Source organism: Equus przewalskii, chromosome 15 (assembly GCF_037783145.1).
Source record: "Equus przewalskii isolate Varuska chromosome 15, EquPr2, whole genome shotgun sequence".
In the NCBI taxonomy this organism is placed as follows: Eukaryota; Metazoa; Chordata; class Mammalia; order Perissodactyla; family Equidae; genus Equus; species Equus przewalskii.
Window position 1 is genome coordinate 4,160,193 of NC_091845.1, and position 16,221 is coordinate 4,176,413.

The 16,221-nt window shown below is 55.0% G+C and overlaps 1 protein-coding gene across 1 annotated transcript in view; it reads right to left on the minus strand.

Moving 5' to 3' along the window:
- Window positions 1–1,255: 1,255 nt before the first annotated feature.
- WNT7A (Wnt family member 7A) overlaps window positions 1,256–16,221 on the minus strand; it is a 65,209-nt gene continuing 50,243 nt past the window's right edge. The window contains exon 4 of the mRNA XM_070574627.1: window positions 1,256–3,698. Coding sequence (XP_070430728.1) covers window positions 3,219–3,698 — 480 coding nt within the window. The 3' untranslated portion in view covers window positions 1,256–3,218. The remainder of the gene's footprint in view (window positions 3,699–16,221) is intronic.

Below are 16,221 nucleotides of genomic sequence, written 5' to 3' on the forward strand. Positions count from 1 at the left end.
TTCTCCATCTTTAAAACAAGAGATCTGGTCCAAGTCAGAGTCTGCATGCTGGTGGCACAAAGGCCAAGTTCAGCTGCAGTCATGTTTTGCTCCATCCTCATCTGTTTGTCCACATGCTGAAAAAGTGGGACATTTTACTTAAAAAAAACCTTCAGTTCTTCTTGAAAAATCTGAGGGTCTGGCCTGGAGGAGGCCCACATTCCCACATGGCGACGATGGGCTGTGCTGAGCACCTCACTTCTTGCAGCCGTGCGACCACCCGGGCCGCAGACAGCGGAGCCGTCAACACCACAGTCCTGGGCTTTCCGATGTTTTGATCCAATCTCTTAAGATTCTGGCCTTTTTAATGTCAGTTTTGTTGAAAAGCCACTTTAGGAATAAATCAAGGAGGGGAACATACCTTTGCCCAACGCAGAGCCAAATATTTATTACCATAAGCTGTGTTTGAAGCATCTTCTCATTATGAGAGAATAGTTTCAGTAATGATCAATAATGATAATATTTAGCATCCATCCATTGCTCTGCAACTCGAAGTGCCATACAGCCAGTACTGGGGGGACCCCCGCAGCAGCCCTGTGAGGTAGGCACTATCATCCCACTTTTACAGATGGGGAAACTGAGGCTCAGAGCCCAGCTGAGCTGGGCACCTCAGAGAAAGGGCCGGCGCCAGGGCTGGAAACTAAGTGTGCTAAGGGGCCAGGGGACACTGGCAGCCGACCTGGCCATTCTTCTCACAGGCCCGGCTGCCCGCATGCCAGCCTACTCCTCATCTGGATAAAAGAGAGGACCTCGTGGTGACTTCTGATACCGTGTTTACCTAATTAATGTTAAATGGTCATCTGGGGAGGCTGGTCAGAACCTCCCCCATTCGCAGGTGCCATGAGGCCAGGAGCAGAGGGACTGCAGACTTGGGAAGCCTCTGCTCATGGTAGACACTGTAGGCTTTCCAAGGCAGAGATAAACTGTGACACGGGGGCTTCAAGAAAGTGCTGTATATTTTCTCCTCCCGCACCCACCCACCCACTCACCTCCCCAACCATCCATCCATTCACCTACCCACCTACCCACCCATCCATTATCCACCCATCTATTGATCAACCCTCCACTCATCCATTCACGCCCCATCCATTCATCCACCCACCTACCTAGTTATCTATCTGTCCATCCGCCCATCCATCCACCTATTTATCCATCCATCCACTCATTCCTTCACATGCTTACTCATCCCAATACCCAAGAAAAGAATCAAAAAAGGTTCAAGGGAAGAAATCAACCAACCAACCAGCCATTTTATTCGTCCACGCTGTGATCCAGGCCCAGTGCTGACACTGGGGAGTCCAACACGGCCTACACAGGGGAGGGCTCCCGGCGTGTGGGGCCATGGGGCTATGGTCTCAGAGGTGTCCGAGTTTCACCAGTGTCTGTGGGCACAGAGTAGAGAAGTGCCATCTCTTGGTGGCTCAACACAATCGCCAAAGGTCCCTGCAGTCCGTCTCACTCCATCAGCCCTCAACCGCAAGCAGAGACAGCTGGGACCGGCAGGTGCACAGGCACACACTCACATGCTCACATCACCCAGAGTCTCTGAGACACGCGGAGGGAGACACACAGATGGCAGGTACACGCAGGAGCACACAAGACGTACACACATCAGCACCCCAGAGGTCCCCAAGTTACATGACTACCCCAGGAACCCCTAAAGTCACACACACACACACACACACACACACACACACGGAAATGCAAGCGGACACATATTGGAACCCCCACAGCCTCCTGGAGGAGAGCTTTCCAGATTGAGAGGCACTGGACACAGGTGCACCCAGGGCAGAGAGGCCTCGTCCATGCCTCCCTCTGCTGGTCTGCCCTGGGACCATGACATCCAGGGAGCCCTGTGGGCCCTGCTGCCCATGGGACGCCTCGCCCTAGCTTTCCTGCCCCATCACTGAGGGCTGTGCCTCACCCCCCATGACACACGGTAACGGCAGAGTGTCCTGCTGAGGGGTGGGCTTCCTGAGCTGGCTTCTGTTGAGCGGCGATGACTGAGTCCCTGTGACGGCCGTGCAACGCCGAGGGCACCGGCCTGCCCCCAAATTGCTCATCATGAGGTCACCACTCAGTGACCCTGCTCAAAAGGCCTGAGCTTACCAGGCTGGGGCTGGGGATCTGATTCCTCTCCCAGGGAAAACCGATGACACTGCAGGCCGGCAGCCAGGGGCCTCTTCTGTCCACTTGGCCAACAGAACTCGAGAACCCAGCTACGTGAGGGGCCCCGTGGGGCGGGACCCCAGGGCCAGGCCTCGCCCCTCCTTACCCAAAGGTGAGTACCAGAGTTAAGCAGCAGCAGAGGCCACGGAATGATACAGGCAGACTCGATATAAATAAAATATTCATATAAAAATAGTCTCTTACAAAATACTCTCTCTCATCCAGTGGCTCACTTTCCAAAAGATGAAAACCGTTGGGAGTTTTATTATTATCTTTCCTCTCTCTTTCTATTCCAAACTGGGTTTTTCTAATGGCGAAGTCTGAGCTGGGGGGGACCAAAGAGTGGGAAACGTATTCTGGAAAACGTCTCCAAATCTGGACCAGCTTAAATTTCTGGATAAGTAGCAGCAACAGCAAAAACATATAAAAGTGTATGTAAATATATCTATATATGCTTACAGGACGTCTGCTCTGGACTGAAACATCTACTGCGGCAAAAGGGTCCTGCGAAATCACCTAGCAGAGCCATCTGCACACAGAATAAGGGTACAGTTCTCTTGGGTCCTGGTCCTAGCGACGTCATCCCGCAGGGGAAGCAAGCGGCCCACTTTGATTGCAGAAAACGGATCCCTACGAGGTGGAAGGACTCTTTTTAATTAAATAAATTAATATTATTTTTTATCAGAATAAATTGTTAAATATTGCTATGATGAGGCCCCAGGGTCCAGACTTCCTGCTGCGAAAGGCTGTGCTCCAGAGGAGGAGGGCCCCAGGTGGGTCTGGGGCGGGAGGAGCAGCGCTGGGCGTGGAATGGAACGGTCAGGGCTCCGGAGCCATCTCTACCACAGGTGCCGGCGGGAGACCCAGGAGAGGGGCCCCCTCAGCAGAAAAGACAAGCTCAGTGTCCTGCGGTTCCCCGGGAAGGTCTGGGAGGTGACCTCCAGGGGGACTGCAGTCCGGTCCTCCCGCAGGCGAAGCTGCAGCGGGAGGTGGCCAGCCGGGCCGCGGGCTCACTTGCACGTGTACACCTCGGTGCGCTCGCTGCAGGTGTTGCACTTGACGTAGCAGCACCAGTGGAACTTGCAGTTGCACTGCCACACGCGCGCATACTGGTGGGTGTTGTAGCCGCGGCCGCAGCACATGAGGTCGCAGCCGCTGGCCTGGGGCGCCGTCTTGTTGCAGGCGCGGCCCTGCGTGCCCACGCTGCCCGTCACCGGGTCCTCCTCGCAGTAGTTGGGCGACTTCTCGATATACACCAGGTCTGTGTCCATGGGCTTGCGGTAGGACAGCGGCTTCTTGATCTTCAGGAAGGTGGGCCTCTTGTTGCGGCTGGCACGCACGGGCTCCACGTGGACGGCCTCGTTGTACTTGTCCTTGAGCACGTAGCCCAGCTCCCGAAACTGTGGCAGCGTGGTCCAGCACGTCTTGGTGGTACACGAGCCCGACACACCGTGGCACTTACACTCCAGCTTCATGTTCTCCTCCAGGATCTGCGGGGCGGGCGGGGAAGAGCACAGCGCACGTCACTGCACGCAACCGCCAGGTGCAGCCCCCAGGCCGGCCCACCCACTATCCCACCTAGCCGGGTTTGGCTTTTGTTTTTCTATCTAGTGTAGGAAACTCAGACCTGGATTCAAATCCCTCTCGCCTCCAGCCTTTGTGCTGTGCCTTCCACCTGGCCCTCCCTTGCCCTTCTTGCCTCCCAACTCCCATGTGTTCCTTAGACGGCATGTGGATCAGTTCACGCCAGTCCAGACCACACGGGTTCTCTTTGGCCTACACAGATTTAAAATCAATTTTGAACCAACATTTAAAAACCAGAGGAGTTCACTTTAGAAGACAGACTTCCAGCCTTTTTTGGCAAACAGAAAGGGCATCTGACAACACTGGGTGATATTCAAATTATTTAATACCTGGTGCAGCTGGGCACTGACCTCCCAGCATAGAAGCTGGCCACAACTGCCAGCATGGCAGTCCTGTGGTGTCCTGGCTCACCACAGTCTCTGCCAGCATTGTCACATGGCAACAGTACCCAGAGCTGTACCAGCAGCTGCCTCCTTCACAGGTTGGCATCCCTCAATTTGCCATAGTCCTCACTACTCCCTATTGCTTCCCTGACCTCGAGCTGTGGTTTCTCAGAAGTCATCTGCTTTGACCACTTATGACACCTGCTAGGCCCGGGAACATCTGAGTCTGGGAAAACCCTAGCTCTGATTTAACCTTCCCTGGCAGCTTTCTCTGACTCCCCAGGCTAGAGGATGTACCCCTGCTTCTAAGCTCCCAATACCCCTTGGGCTTCCATCATCACAGTGTGAGAGGCAGCATTATACAGGCAATATAAAGCACCGATTCTGGGTTTAAATTCCAGATGTACCATGAACCTGCTGTGTGCCCTTGGGCAACTTACTTCAGCCCTCTGTGCTGCAGTCCCCATGTTACAATGGTGATAGAAACAGTACTTAACTATAAGTGTACAACAAAGTACTAGACAGCAGTGCAAGAGCGTGAATTACTAATACCCGCAAGAAGGACAGCTCTCCAAGATGGAGAGGGAAAGAAACTGGACACAAAGGAGAACATCCTGTGTGATTCCATTTATACGAAGTTCAAGGCCAGGCAAAACTAAGGACTGGTTTTCATTTACCCTTTATCGACATGTTTAGGCAGTGGGCCAGAGATGGCCTACAGGCTGTATTTCGCTGACCCCTCTGTGGAATAGTCCAGCAGTAAAAGACGGCAGCATTTACCAACCACCCCATAGTAGAGGATATTTAGGTTGCTTTCTGTTTTTTTAAATCTTTTCTTTCCCTTCCTTCCTTCCTTCTTCTTTTTTTTAGCTATAAGTAACGGAGAAGGAAAATCTTTGGAAATAAAGCTTCTCTTCCTTCCCCATCATCTTTATCCTGATTCATCCTAACAGACATTATTAAGCTCCTCCTGGGTACCGGGCCTAGGATGGGGTGAGCACAGTTTCTGGGTCATAGTGTGTGAGCCCTTTCATGGTCCTTCAATTGCTTTTGCCTGTTCTCTGTGACAGAATAGGTGAACGAGAGAGTAAAGGACTGGACATTTATTAATCACCTGCGCACATGCTGGGCCCACGCTTTTTTTGTGGCATCTTATTTAACTCCAGGAGATTAGTATAACTCCATTCTGCAGAGGAAGAAACTGAGGCTCAGCTAACTTGTAGAGCTGGTCTGTGAGACACTCGGAGCGGAGGGTCTTCTTGCTGAGGGGTGTGAATTAGGTGCGTGGTGGCTGCTTACTGCTATGTGACCGCGGGGTTGTCACACTCCCTCTCTGAGCCTCAGCTGCCTTAACTGAAACACGGAATGAAGGCAATTCCAGCTTTTCTGACAAAAGTCAGGATGCTGCAACCAAATCAGACATTCAGAAAATAGTCATTAGTTCTGCCTCTGGGCCCGGCCTGTGGGGGGCTGGAGACACAAAGGTGACAAGATAAGGGCCCTGTCTCCAAGGATGGTCTGTATTCAGGATCCTCCCGGCCCTAAGAGCTCTGCTCTCAGGAGGAGGCGTCTAGTGCTTGAGGAGACTCAAGAGGCGGGGAGGGGCACCGTGTCTCACCCACCGTGTCTGAAATCAGACGAGCCAGCGGGACTGCAAGCATTCCGAGTGTTCTGGGACAGAGATTCAGTGGGTGAACACTCTGGTTCCAGGACACCTGGAGTGAGAGAGCACCTACTCTATGCTGGCGCCCTTGTATGACCTCCACACGCGCAGCTGGGACTGGACGAGCGGACCCCGAATAACACAGACGGCCCTTTGGTGGTCGGTGAGGACACGGTTCCCAGATGTTCAGCCCACCTTCCCATCTTGGTCTGAGGGGCGCGGGGAGGAGCGAGGCCCAGGGCTGTGAGGTGTGTCGGGGGCAGGGTGAGGCAGGCGCTTCTGAGGCGCGAGGCTGATTGAGATCTTAGTGCAGCCAGAGACTTGCACGCAGAGATGCCAGGGGGACGTGCAGAGTGGATTCGGACACTACTGAGTGCTGGCGAGGAGGCGGAGCGCCTGTGTGCTCAGTGGGACACTATAAGGCAGTGACAATGAACAGCCACAGCAAACCACACCGACGGGGGTCCACCTTGGAACACAGCGGGGAGGGAAAGAAGAGATCGTGAAAGGTTTCCATAGAATAATTTCATCTGCATCAAGTTCAAAGGTGGGCAAAACTGGACTATACAGTTCAGGGGCACATGCAGAGGGGAAAGTAGAATAAAAAGGAAAGAAAGAGGATCACAAATATCGAACAGCAGCTGTCCCTGGGGTAGGAGGCAAGGGTTACCGGGAGGACTCCTGGGGTGCTGGCAACATTCTGTTCCTTGACCAGGGAGCTTTATAATTATTCTTTTAAGTCAACATAGATGTTCTGTGAGCTTTTTGCTCATTTGCTATATCTTGCAATTTATAAAAATGCAAAGGCTACAAAAGCCAACAAGCACATGGAAAGATGCTCAGCAACATTAGGCATCAGGCAAACGCAAATCAAAACCACAGTGAGGTGCCACTTCACGCCGTCTAGAATGGTAACAGAAATAGAGACATCACGAGTGCTGGCGAGGCTGTGGGGCGATGGGAACCTCCATGCACTTCCGGCGGGAACGTGAAAGGGTACAGCCTGTGGGAGAGAGCCTGGCAGCTCCTCGAAATGGTCAACATAGAGTTCCCATGTGAGCCAGCGCTCTGGTGTGAGTGTGCGTGTCGCCCCCCCCAAATTCATATGTTGAAATCCAACCCCCAAAAGCTGAGAGGAGGTGGGTCCTTTGGGAGGTGCTTCAGTCACGAGGGTGGAGCCCTCATGGATGGGACTAGTGCCCTATAAAGAGGCTCCAGAGCAAGCTCTAGCCCCTTCCACCCCGTGAGCACACAGCGAGAAGGCACCGGCTTTGACCCAGGAGGAGGGACCTCACCAGAAGGTGACCCCCTGGGCGCCTTGACCGTGGACTTCCAGCCTCCAGCACTGTGAGAAATAGATGTTGTTATTTGTAAGCCACGCCGTCTGTGGTGTGCTGTTCTAGCAGCCCAAACAGACTGAGACACCGAGCTATTCCACCCCCGGGTATTACCCAGGAGAAATGAAAACACACGTGCACACAAACACCTGTACACCAATGCTCACGGCAGCATCCTTCACAGGAGTCAAAAAGTGGAAACAACCCAAATGTCCATCAACTGACAAGTGGACAAACCAAATGCAGCCTATCCACGTAATGGAATATTATTCAGCAATAAAAAGGAATGAAGTGTTGATGCGCGTGACAACGTGGATGGACCTTGAAAGCATTAAGTTAAGTGAAAGAAGCCCGTCAGAAAAGACCACATATTGCATGATCGCCCTTAGAGGCGACATCCAGAACATGCAAATCCGTAGAGGCATAAGGTGGAATACTGGGCTGGGGGAAATGAGGAGTGGCTGCTGAAGGGCACAAGTTCCCTCCTGAGGTGATGAAAATATTCTAAAATCCATTGTGGTGTTGGTTGCACATATGTGTGACTATATTAGAAAGTGTGGAACTGTACACTTTAGATGGGTGCATTGTACGGCATGCGAATTATACCTCAAGAAAGCTGGTCTTTAAGAACGGTCCCTGGGAGGTTTCAGTGAGAAAGCAGTGGGTTGATCTGCAAGGCCGGGACACCGGCTGCTTTCCCTGCGGTGGACCCGGGCGCTGAGCCCCGGTGCCCATGTCCAGGCTTCTGCATTGTGCTGGGGCAGCTGCCACTCCCGCTGCACGCAGCCTCCCGACACTGCCTGCCTCTCCCCTGTGCCACCGAGACGGCCTGAGGCCCTGGCAGCATTTGTGTGGGCCCCTAATCAGATGACGTCCAGCCCGTTAACCCTGCAAACTCTGCATTTTGAGAGCCTCAGTGATCGCACACGTCCGCACTAAGCTGGGTGTAATCCCAGCTGCCCTGGTCAGCACGGGCCACCCAGACAGGCTTCCGGGTGGGCACTGAGCCCTCTCCCCGAGGCAGGGGACAGCAGAAAGGAAACATGTGCGGGACAAAGGCACATCCTTTGCACCCCTTGCCTCCATCCCCTGAGGCCAGGCTGCCACCCGCTCCCGAGCTGCCCAGGGGGACTTCCAGGCTCCCTTTACACTTTAAGAGTCTGGATTGTGACTCAGTGTCCAGTGGTCAGAGGGTTTGCAGACTCTAAGATGGCACGACTCTGGGCATCTTCCCAGTGCCTGGCACACGGCAGTTGCTCAGGAGCTGCCCAAAGGTAAATTCACCAACAGGTGCATTCCCATTATTCCACAGCTGGTACACCCCAGGCCTGAGCAACCCCCCTGAGAGTTCAGGGTCCTGGAGGCACTGCCTGGCCGGGCATCGACCCTGCATTGCTGGACGGAGGGGAAGTGGGCAGGACCCAAGGGAGGGACCCTGGAGGGGGGGAGGGACAAACAGGGGGCTTGGGGCAGCTGGTAAGGACAAGTGGCAGCATTTTATGTCCCTGGCTGCACTGCTGGGTCCCAGCTTAAAGACCAGCCACGTAAGACTGCTCAGGTTTGCCCCTGTGCCATCCTGTGGTGCAGAAATGCTTCGAGGCAGAAGGAAAATAAATTAAAAAATAAATCTCTGAGGCCCAAAGTCTGGTGTCTCACAGTGTCTCAGGGGAACACAGAAGTCTTCTGCCTCTCACCCCCCGTGGGCCTCAGAGGACATGAGGGGCAGGCCGTGTTCCCTTCTTGCCTCCACCGCAACCTGTCACCTCTGGTCAGTCAGCGCAGGGCCGCAGGGCTGGGGAATGGCCTGTGCAGGGGCCGAGGGGACAGCTGAGCACGTTCTATGGAGGAGAGAGGCAAGAGGTGTCCGGCTCAAACACCAAACTCAGTGAAAAGAAGAGAATGGAACAGGATTAGGGACTGGAGAGTGAGGGAAGAAGCAGGCGGAGTCTATGTGGCATCGACAGTAGGGGACGACCTCCCTGAGGAGGTGACATTTGAGCAGAGAGCAGAACCCAAGAGGAGGCCAGCACACGGCAGCACAGACTCATCCTCTCATTTCACTTCCGCTTGAGGGACAGTGGAGCCAAAGCCGTGTGACTGGAGCACGCTGACCAGGCAGCAGCTACAGGTGCCGAGGTGGCACGAGGGGTCCTGCCCCACAGCCTCCACGGGCCATGCTAAGGAGGCAGGACTATTTTCTTCTTCAGTTTAAAAAAATGAGCGTTATCTTTTAGGAAACGTTTATATTGACAGGGAAATTGTGAAGACAGGAGAGAGAGCCCCCAGGCATCCTGCATGGAGCTTCCCTCCTACTGACGTCTCACGTTAGGACGCACGTGTTACATTTGACGAGCTAAGATCGAAACACTGCTGTTAACTGAAGGCCACAATTTACTTAGATTTCTCTAGTTTTTACCTAATGTCCTTTTTCTGTTCCAGGATCCCGTCCAGGCCCTCACATAACAGTTAGTCGTCCTGTCTCCTTAGGCTGGGGAACGGGACTTTCCTGTGAGAGGACAGGCCGGCCAGTGGAGGCCGGGAGCAGGAGCTATGATCTGGTGCGGGGAGACCATGGGTGTGGGCGCGGGCCAGACGGGAAATCTCTGTACCTTTGCTCGATTTTGCTGTAAACCAAGAACTGCTCTGAAAAAGAAAATCTATTTAAAAAAAAGGTCTCAGAATGGGAGCTGTATTTAGGGACTGTCCCTGGAAGTGAGATGTGGCTGGCTCTGCCGTGACTGGCTGGGGGCCCTCGCTGGCCCTCGGTTTCTCCATTTTAGACGTCAGGGGTTTGAACTAGCTGATTCCCAGGGCTGCTTCTGACTCTCTGCAGTCTTGGCCTTGTGTCCGTCCTGCTCTTTAACCCACACAAAGTGGAGCCGTGATGGCATCCGATTTCCTGACAGCCCTGAGAGATGGGCAGCTCGTCCCACTTCCCAGGGCGGGCAAGAGGGGCTCAGCGAAAGGCAGGGGCTCACAGACTGTGCCGGAGCTCCTCCACGTCCCTCCAGACCACCCCCTCACTGCCGCCTCTCGTCCACGCCCCACGAGACTAATGGAGCGCACCTATTCCTGCTGCGATGGCTGGGCCCCGTGCCCGCCAGTGAGTGGGTAGTTTGAATGCAATAGTGTCCCTTCCGGGGAGGTCTGGCCAGTGGAAGGCACTGGAGGGAGACGCGAGGGCGGGAGGAACGTCTTGATAGTTATTCCTCCTGCTCACTCCCCGCTGGACCCCACAGAATGGCTGTCCCCTGCACAGTCCCCCGAGATTCCAGGAGCCCCACCTCCTCAGCCCTGAGGCCTAAGGAGGAAGGGCTCCCACTGTTGCTGGCCCAGGGCTGCACCATCCCTTCTGGGGACCGTCCTCCGTTTCATCAGCAGTCTCTCCTTTTTTGACAGCTTTATTACAATATAACTCACACACCATACAATTCACCCACTTAAAGTATACAATTCGAGGGTTTTTAGTATATTCAGAGTTGGGTAACCATCACCACTAACTTGAGGACATTTTCACCTCCCTAAAAAGAAACTCCACAGCCATTAGTAGTCACTGCCCATTCCTCCCTTCCTCTCAGCCCCAGATCAGGCAACCACTAATCCACCTTCTGTCTTCATGTGTCCGCCTAGTCTAGACACTCCCTATAAATGGAATCATAGAATATGTGGCCTTCTGTGTGCGTAGTTTCCTTCACTCGGTGTAACGTTTGCAAGGTTCATCCATGTACCAGTGCTTCATTCCTTTTCATGGATGAGTAATATTCCACGACATGGCTATGCCGCACTCTAGCCACCCATTCATCAGTTGTTGGATAGCAGTCTCTTTCCAAACTCCCCTTCATTTCCCAGTCTGAGGGCGCCTCTTGTGGTGGCCACCACCCCAGCAGCTACGTGCCACTCCTCCATGGCAGGGCCCAGAACAAGCCCCATCCTCTTGACTGCCCAGTCCCATGCTCTTTCCTCCGCATCCACCTCTTGGCTCTGCACCTTATCTGGAAGGCCAATCTTTACTGCCATTACAGATGCTCCACCCCACAATTCCACTGCTGAACTCGTACCCTGCAGGGAGGCTCGTGCATCTGCAAAATGATGAAGAGCCATTCAGAGGCAATATCTGAACTACCCAAAGGCTGAAAGAATCTGAAGATCCACCAATGGGGACTGGGTATATAAATTCCGGTGCATCTGTGGACTAGAATGTCTTGCGGCTGTTAGAGAGAATGATGCGGCTCTGTACTTACTATTGAGGGCTGATCTGCAAGATACGTGGTTAAGACAACAAAGCAAGGTGCAGAAAAGCATGCAGAGCATGAGCTCATTTGTGGGAGAAAGAAGGACCTGTGCAGGTGTGTTCATAAGAGCACAGAATAACATCTCCGGAAGAATACAGGGAAGGTAGCAAGAGCGGCTGTCTCCAGGGAGGGCACCTGGAGTGGACAGGATGAGCAGGCGACAGGAGCCTTACTTTTCACGGAATCACCTTTTGTATCTTTTGAATATTCTAGCATGTCAGAAAAAAAGTCACCTCCTCCACAAAGCCTTCCCTGATTGCCAAGGCAGTCAGTGACTCCCTCATGGTTTCCATAACTGTCCTGGGCTGTTGAATACTTGTCACCTTGGCCCCATGATGACTGTCTACCCAGCAGTGTCCCCCACCAGGCCAGGTAGTAGTGTGCTCGTAAATCGGCTCTCAACAAAGGAAAACAAAACTCTGCTTTGTAGAGCAGGATTGATGTTCCCGCCACGGCCAATTTTAAGCTGCCAACAGTTTAACAATCAGCTCGGAAATCCCTCAACGTTTAACACTGGCCTTGGAGCCCACAGGAGCCGGCCCCAGCACACCACGGACAGGGAGGAGTCAGCATGCGGCCTCCAGCTGTCGGACCCTTCCAAGTCTGTGCTGGCTGCGGAGAGCTGCAGCCTTCCACAGTGGCCTGCAGCCGGGGACAGAGAGAGCTAGGGGTCTCAAGTCCAGGCACTCTGAGGGGCAGCGCCTGCTCCAGACTGCTTGGCTGGCATTGCAGCTCCACTCTGCTCAGTCCTGCCTGCCCCCCTTTGCTGATGCCTAATAACAGCTTGAATCTGGAGCTCTACCTCAGCCTCTGGTCTGGAGAACCCCGCCTGCGACGCTCCTGGGGAGCCAGGGCCGGGACACGCGTCTCCACCTCCCGGACCTCTGGCAGAGACTCGCCTAGCATGGAAAAGGCGCTGGCCAGAATAAGGCTAAAGAAGGACCCTGCATGGTCTTCCTCTGTGCATTCATTCACTCGCCCACCCACTTTGTACGGAGCACCCACTGTGTGCTATGTGGCACCACTCCTGCTGCAGAGGCGCCGGGAGGACCATGACACAAGTAGATGTTGTCTCTGCCTTCTCAGAACGTGCAGACCCCAGCCGCAAGCAGCGATGGGATCAATAGCCCCCCGAATCTAATGATAAATTGGCGAGTGCTGTGAAGGAGCAGAACAGAGGGCAAACAAGCTTGGCCCAGGAGGAGCCGCTCTTGTGTGCAGCTCCGGGAAGCCTCCCCCAGGAAGGCCAGGGCTGAGCAGGGAGCCAGGTAACAGGAAGCGTGAAAGAGGATCAGCCAAACTTCCCGGCCGGCCCGAGGCAGGCATGGCTGGGGCAGAGGGAGAGTGAGCTGGGAGGCAGCAGGGCTGACTACTGAGGGCAGGGGGGCATCTGGTCCAGCCCTGAGCCCAGGGTGTCCCCGAGGGGCTTCCGTGCAGGGGAGTGGTGGAGTGCAACTGACACCTCTAAAGAGCACTCCAGAGCGAGTGGAAGTTAGGCCAGAGAAGGTCAGAGCGGCAGGAGGGGGAGCAGGAGGGGTAGCATCCCCGTCACTGGGGCCAGAGGCAGTGGCGGCTCCGACCAAGACCGAGGCAGCGGAGGGGAGGCAGGGAGCAAAGTGGGCAACACCTGGAGGAGGATGGGACGCACGGGTGTTGTGGGGGCTCAGGGGTGACTCACGGGCCTCTGGCAGGTGCAGAGGCTGTGCATGAGACAAGGAACCAGAAGAGCCACCAGGCTTGGGGAGGAGCGTGCGTGGAGGGCATGATAGGGAAATTTGAGGCACAGTGAGTGGCTCGGAAGAGAGGCCTCTGGGGAGCAGGAGGGTCTTTTGGTGCCACTGAAATCTGGCCCTAGTCAGCCTGGTGTCCACAGGGGACAAGTCCCAATCAGAATTCAGTCACTTCCACAGACTAAAATATGTGGCTGAAACCAGTCAGAATTGGAAACACCTATAACTTTCGCTATTAAAAAAAATTCATTGCAAGAGCACAAGATAGGAGAGACTGAGAAAGACTGAAAGCTTCAGACAACCACAAATTCCATACCAACTAAGATGGTGCTAAAAAGCCAACAATTGGAGGCCATATTAACTAGGGTCTAGTGCCCACAATAAGGGAGGAGATGGTTGTGCTATGTGGTTTTCAGAACCAGGCTATGCCCTGGCAGATGGAAAGAAAGAACACGTGAAGAAGAGGGGGCCGGAGACCCCATACTGAAGGAGCAGGTTGTGCTCAGCCTGGAGAAGGCACTTCCTGGGTCCCTGCTCACTCCCCCACACCCTCTGTGTGGCTGTCCCAGGACAGAGTGAGCAGGAGGGATTGTGTATCTCTCCAGAGGGCAGAACTAGGATCCCAGTTGGTGGGGAGTCACAAGACAGCAGGTCCCAGCTCAGTGAGAGGCCAGGCCTGCCCCCAGCCCCTGAGCAGAGTGGGAAGGGCTGTGGGGCAGGGGATGAGCTCCCCGTCCTGGGGTGTGTGGAGCAGTGGCTGGGGTCTGCAACTGCAATTCCTGCATGGGGCGGGGCGGGGCTGCTCTCCATCGCCTCTCTGTCCCTCCCCTGGCCCCAAACCTGTCTGGAGCAGAAGGAAGGATTTTCTGCACCGCTGGAGGGAGGAAAATCAATTTCTTTCTGACAGGCCTCCCAGGAAGTGCCAACAATGTACCAGGTGCTGCCCAGGGTCCAGAATTATCAGGGCGGGGTTCTCAGGCCGGGAGCGGCCTCGGGAGAAACTTGGCTCGGGAAAGTTCCGGGATTCATAACAATGAGTAGCTACTATGGAAGTTGGCCTCCTGGGCTGTCCCAGACTCTCTGGCTGCCCAGAGGACCCAGGGGTGAACTTGCTGGAGGAGGCACAGCCTCCTAGGGGAGGTAGGTCAAATAGCGGCCTCTGGCTCCCACATGGTCCGTGCCACACGGCACTCTGGTGACCGGGAGCCTCTGTCACCCTGCACAGCATTCTGAGAGGCATCTCATTTTTAAAAACCAAAAGCTGTTTCCCAGCATTGAATTCCACCGCTCCCGGTCACCTCCCCTCCAACTCTGCGGCCACCAGGAGGAACCTGATGCTCCCACAGTCCAGGAGGATCTCCTGCCTCATGGGCATCGGTCCCCCTGACATGCCTTCCGGCAGGAAGGTGGCTCCATCCATCCCAGCACGGCCTGGCCCAGCCCAACCCTCCAAAGCCCTTCACAAACGCCCCTCTCCATCAGAGCCTCCTGGCCCGCCCCACCCAGCCCCGCAGGACACCCCTGTAGGACCTCTGCCGCTCTGGCCCTTCTCTCTGTGCCCTGTTCTACGGCCAGCCTGGCATGGCCTTCAGGGCACTGCCAACTCTGACTCCTCAGGGAGGCCTTCCCGAGCGACTGACACTGAAGTCGTCCCACTGGTCACCACTCCCAGCTCCCACTGGTCACTGCTCCCAGTTCCCACTGGTCATCACTCCCAGCTCCCACCGGTCACTGCTCCCAGTTCCCACTGGTCATCACTCCCATGTCCCACTGTCACTGCTCCCAGTTCCCACTGGTCACCACTCCCAGCTCCCACTGGTCACCACTCCCAGCTCCCACCGGTCACCACTCCCAGCTCCCACAGGTCACTGCTCCCAGTTCCCACTGGTCATCTATCTCAGCTCCCACTGGTCATTACTCCCAGTTCGCACTGGTCATTGCTGAGGGACCACTGCTGGTGCAGGGTCATTGCTGGTGACTCAGGCCCATCAGGCCAATCAGAGCGAGTCCTGGGGATTTGGTGTGAACAAAGGACAAGAACTGTTGGTTATTTCCCGCCAGACGTAAACAGGAGGGAAGGCAGCGGACAGGCATCTCAAAACCACGTGGGTCTGAAAATGGAGTGAACTAAGACAGCAGAGCTGAGAAACAGAGAGAGGGTGGGGGGCGTGCAATGGTCCCTGGGAATGTCGTGTGCCCCCTGGGTCAAGCTGGACTGAATTCATCACCCCAGGACCCCTGTTCTGGGAACTCATGGATTCCCTTGGTTTTCAAGCCAGCTTAAGTTTGGTTTCTGTCCCTCATAGCTTGAAATATCCTAACTGGTGCAGACTCCTTTTGTCTGTGCTGCGGAGAAACATTTCGTAAAGCCAACAGCCTTAGTCTGTGGGCTTCAAGTCACAGACAGCATGGAGCAGATCCGGGAAGCCGAGGACCAGTTCGCGTGAAAGGGTCTCGGGGAGGCCAGGACCTTGGGGGCTGGAGACAAGTTAGCTGGCCATCTGCTGCTCCCTTCCCTTTGGTCCCCTCCACTGTTGGTCAGCCTGGCTCGTCTGCATGGAGGGGTCGCTTCTGGACCATTTGCACCCCAGGCGATGAGCAGTGACCCCGGCAATCAGAGTCAGTCTCTACATGGCAGCGCACTGCGTTGCACAGCAGCCCGAACTGGGGGAGAAAGCACGGGCGCCAGGGCCAGGCAGCCGGAGAACCCTGGTTCCAATCCTGCCTCTGGCTGCCACATGCCAGCGACGGCAGAAAGGGCCCAGCGAGCGGGGCACACAGCCCGTGGGGCTCTCTACTCAGCCTGCCCACCTCTGAGACAGGGGCTGAAAACCCAAGATGCACCCTGACAGAAAGACAGATGGAGAGAGTGGCGTCCCGTTTACTGTCTCTGCATGGTGTGAGCGGGGAGCCTGATTCCTGGAGCTCAGGCAGTCATCCTGGGACCAAAAGGCTAGAGAACCGGAGGCCTGGTGACAAGTGCAGACAGGAAGGATGGAAATAGCCCGGGCCCTTGAAGGGACT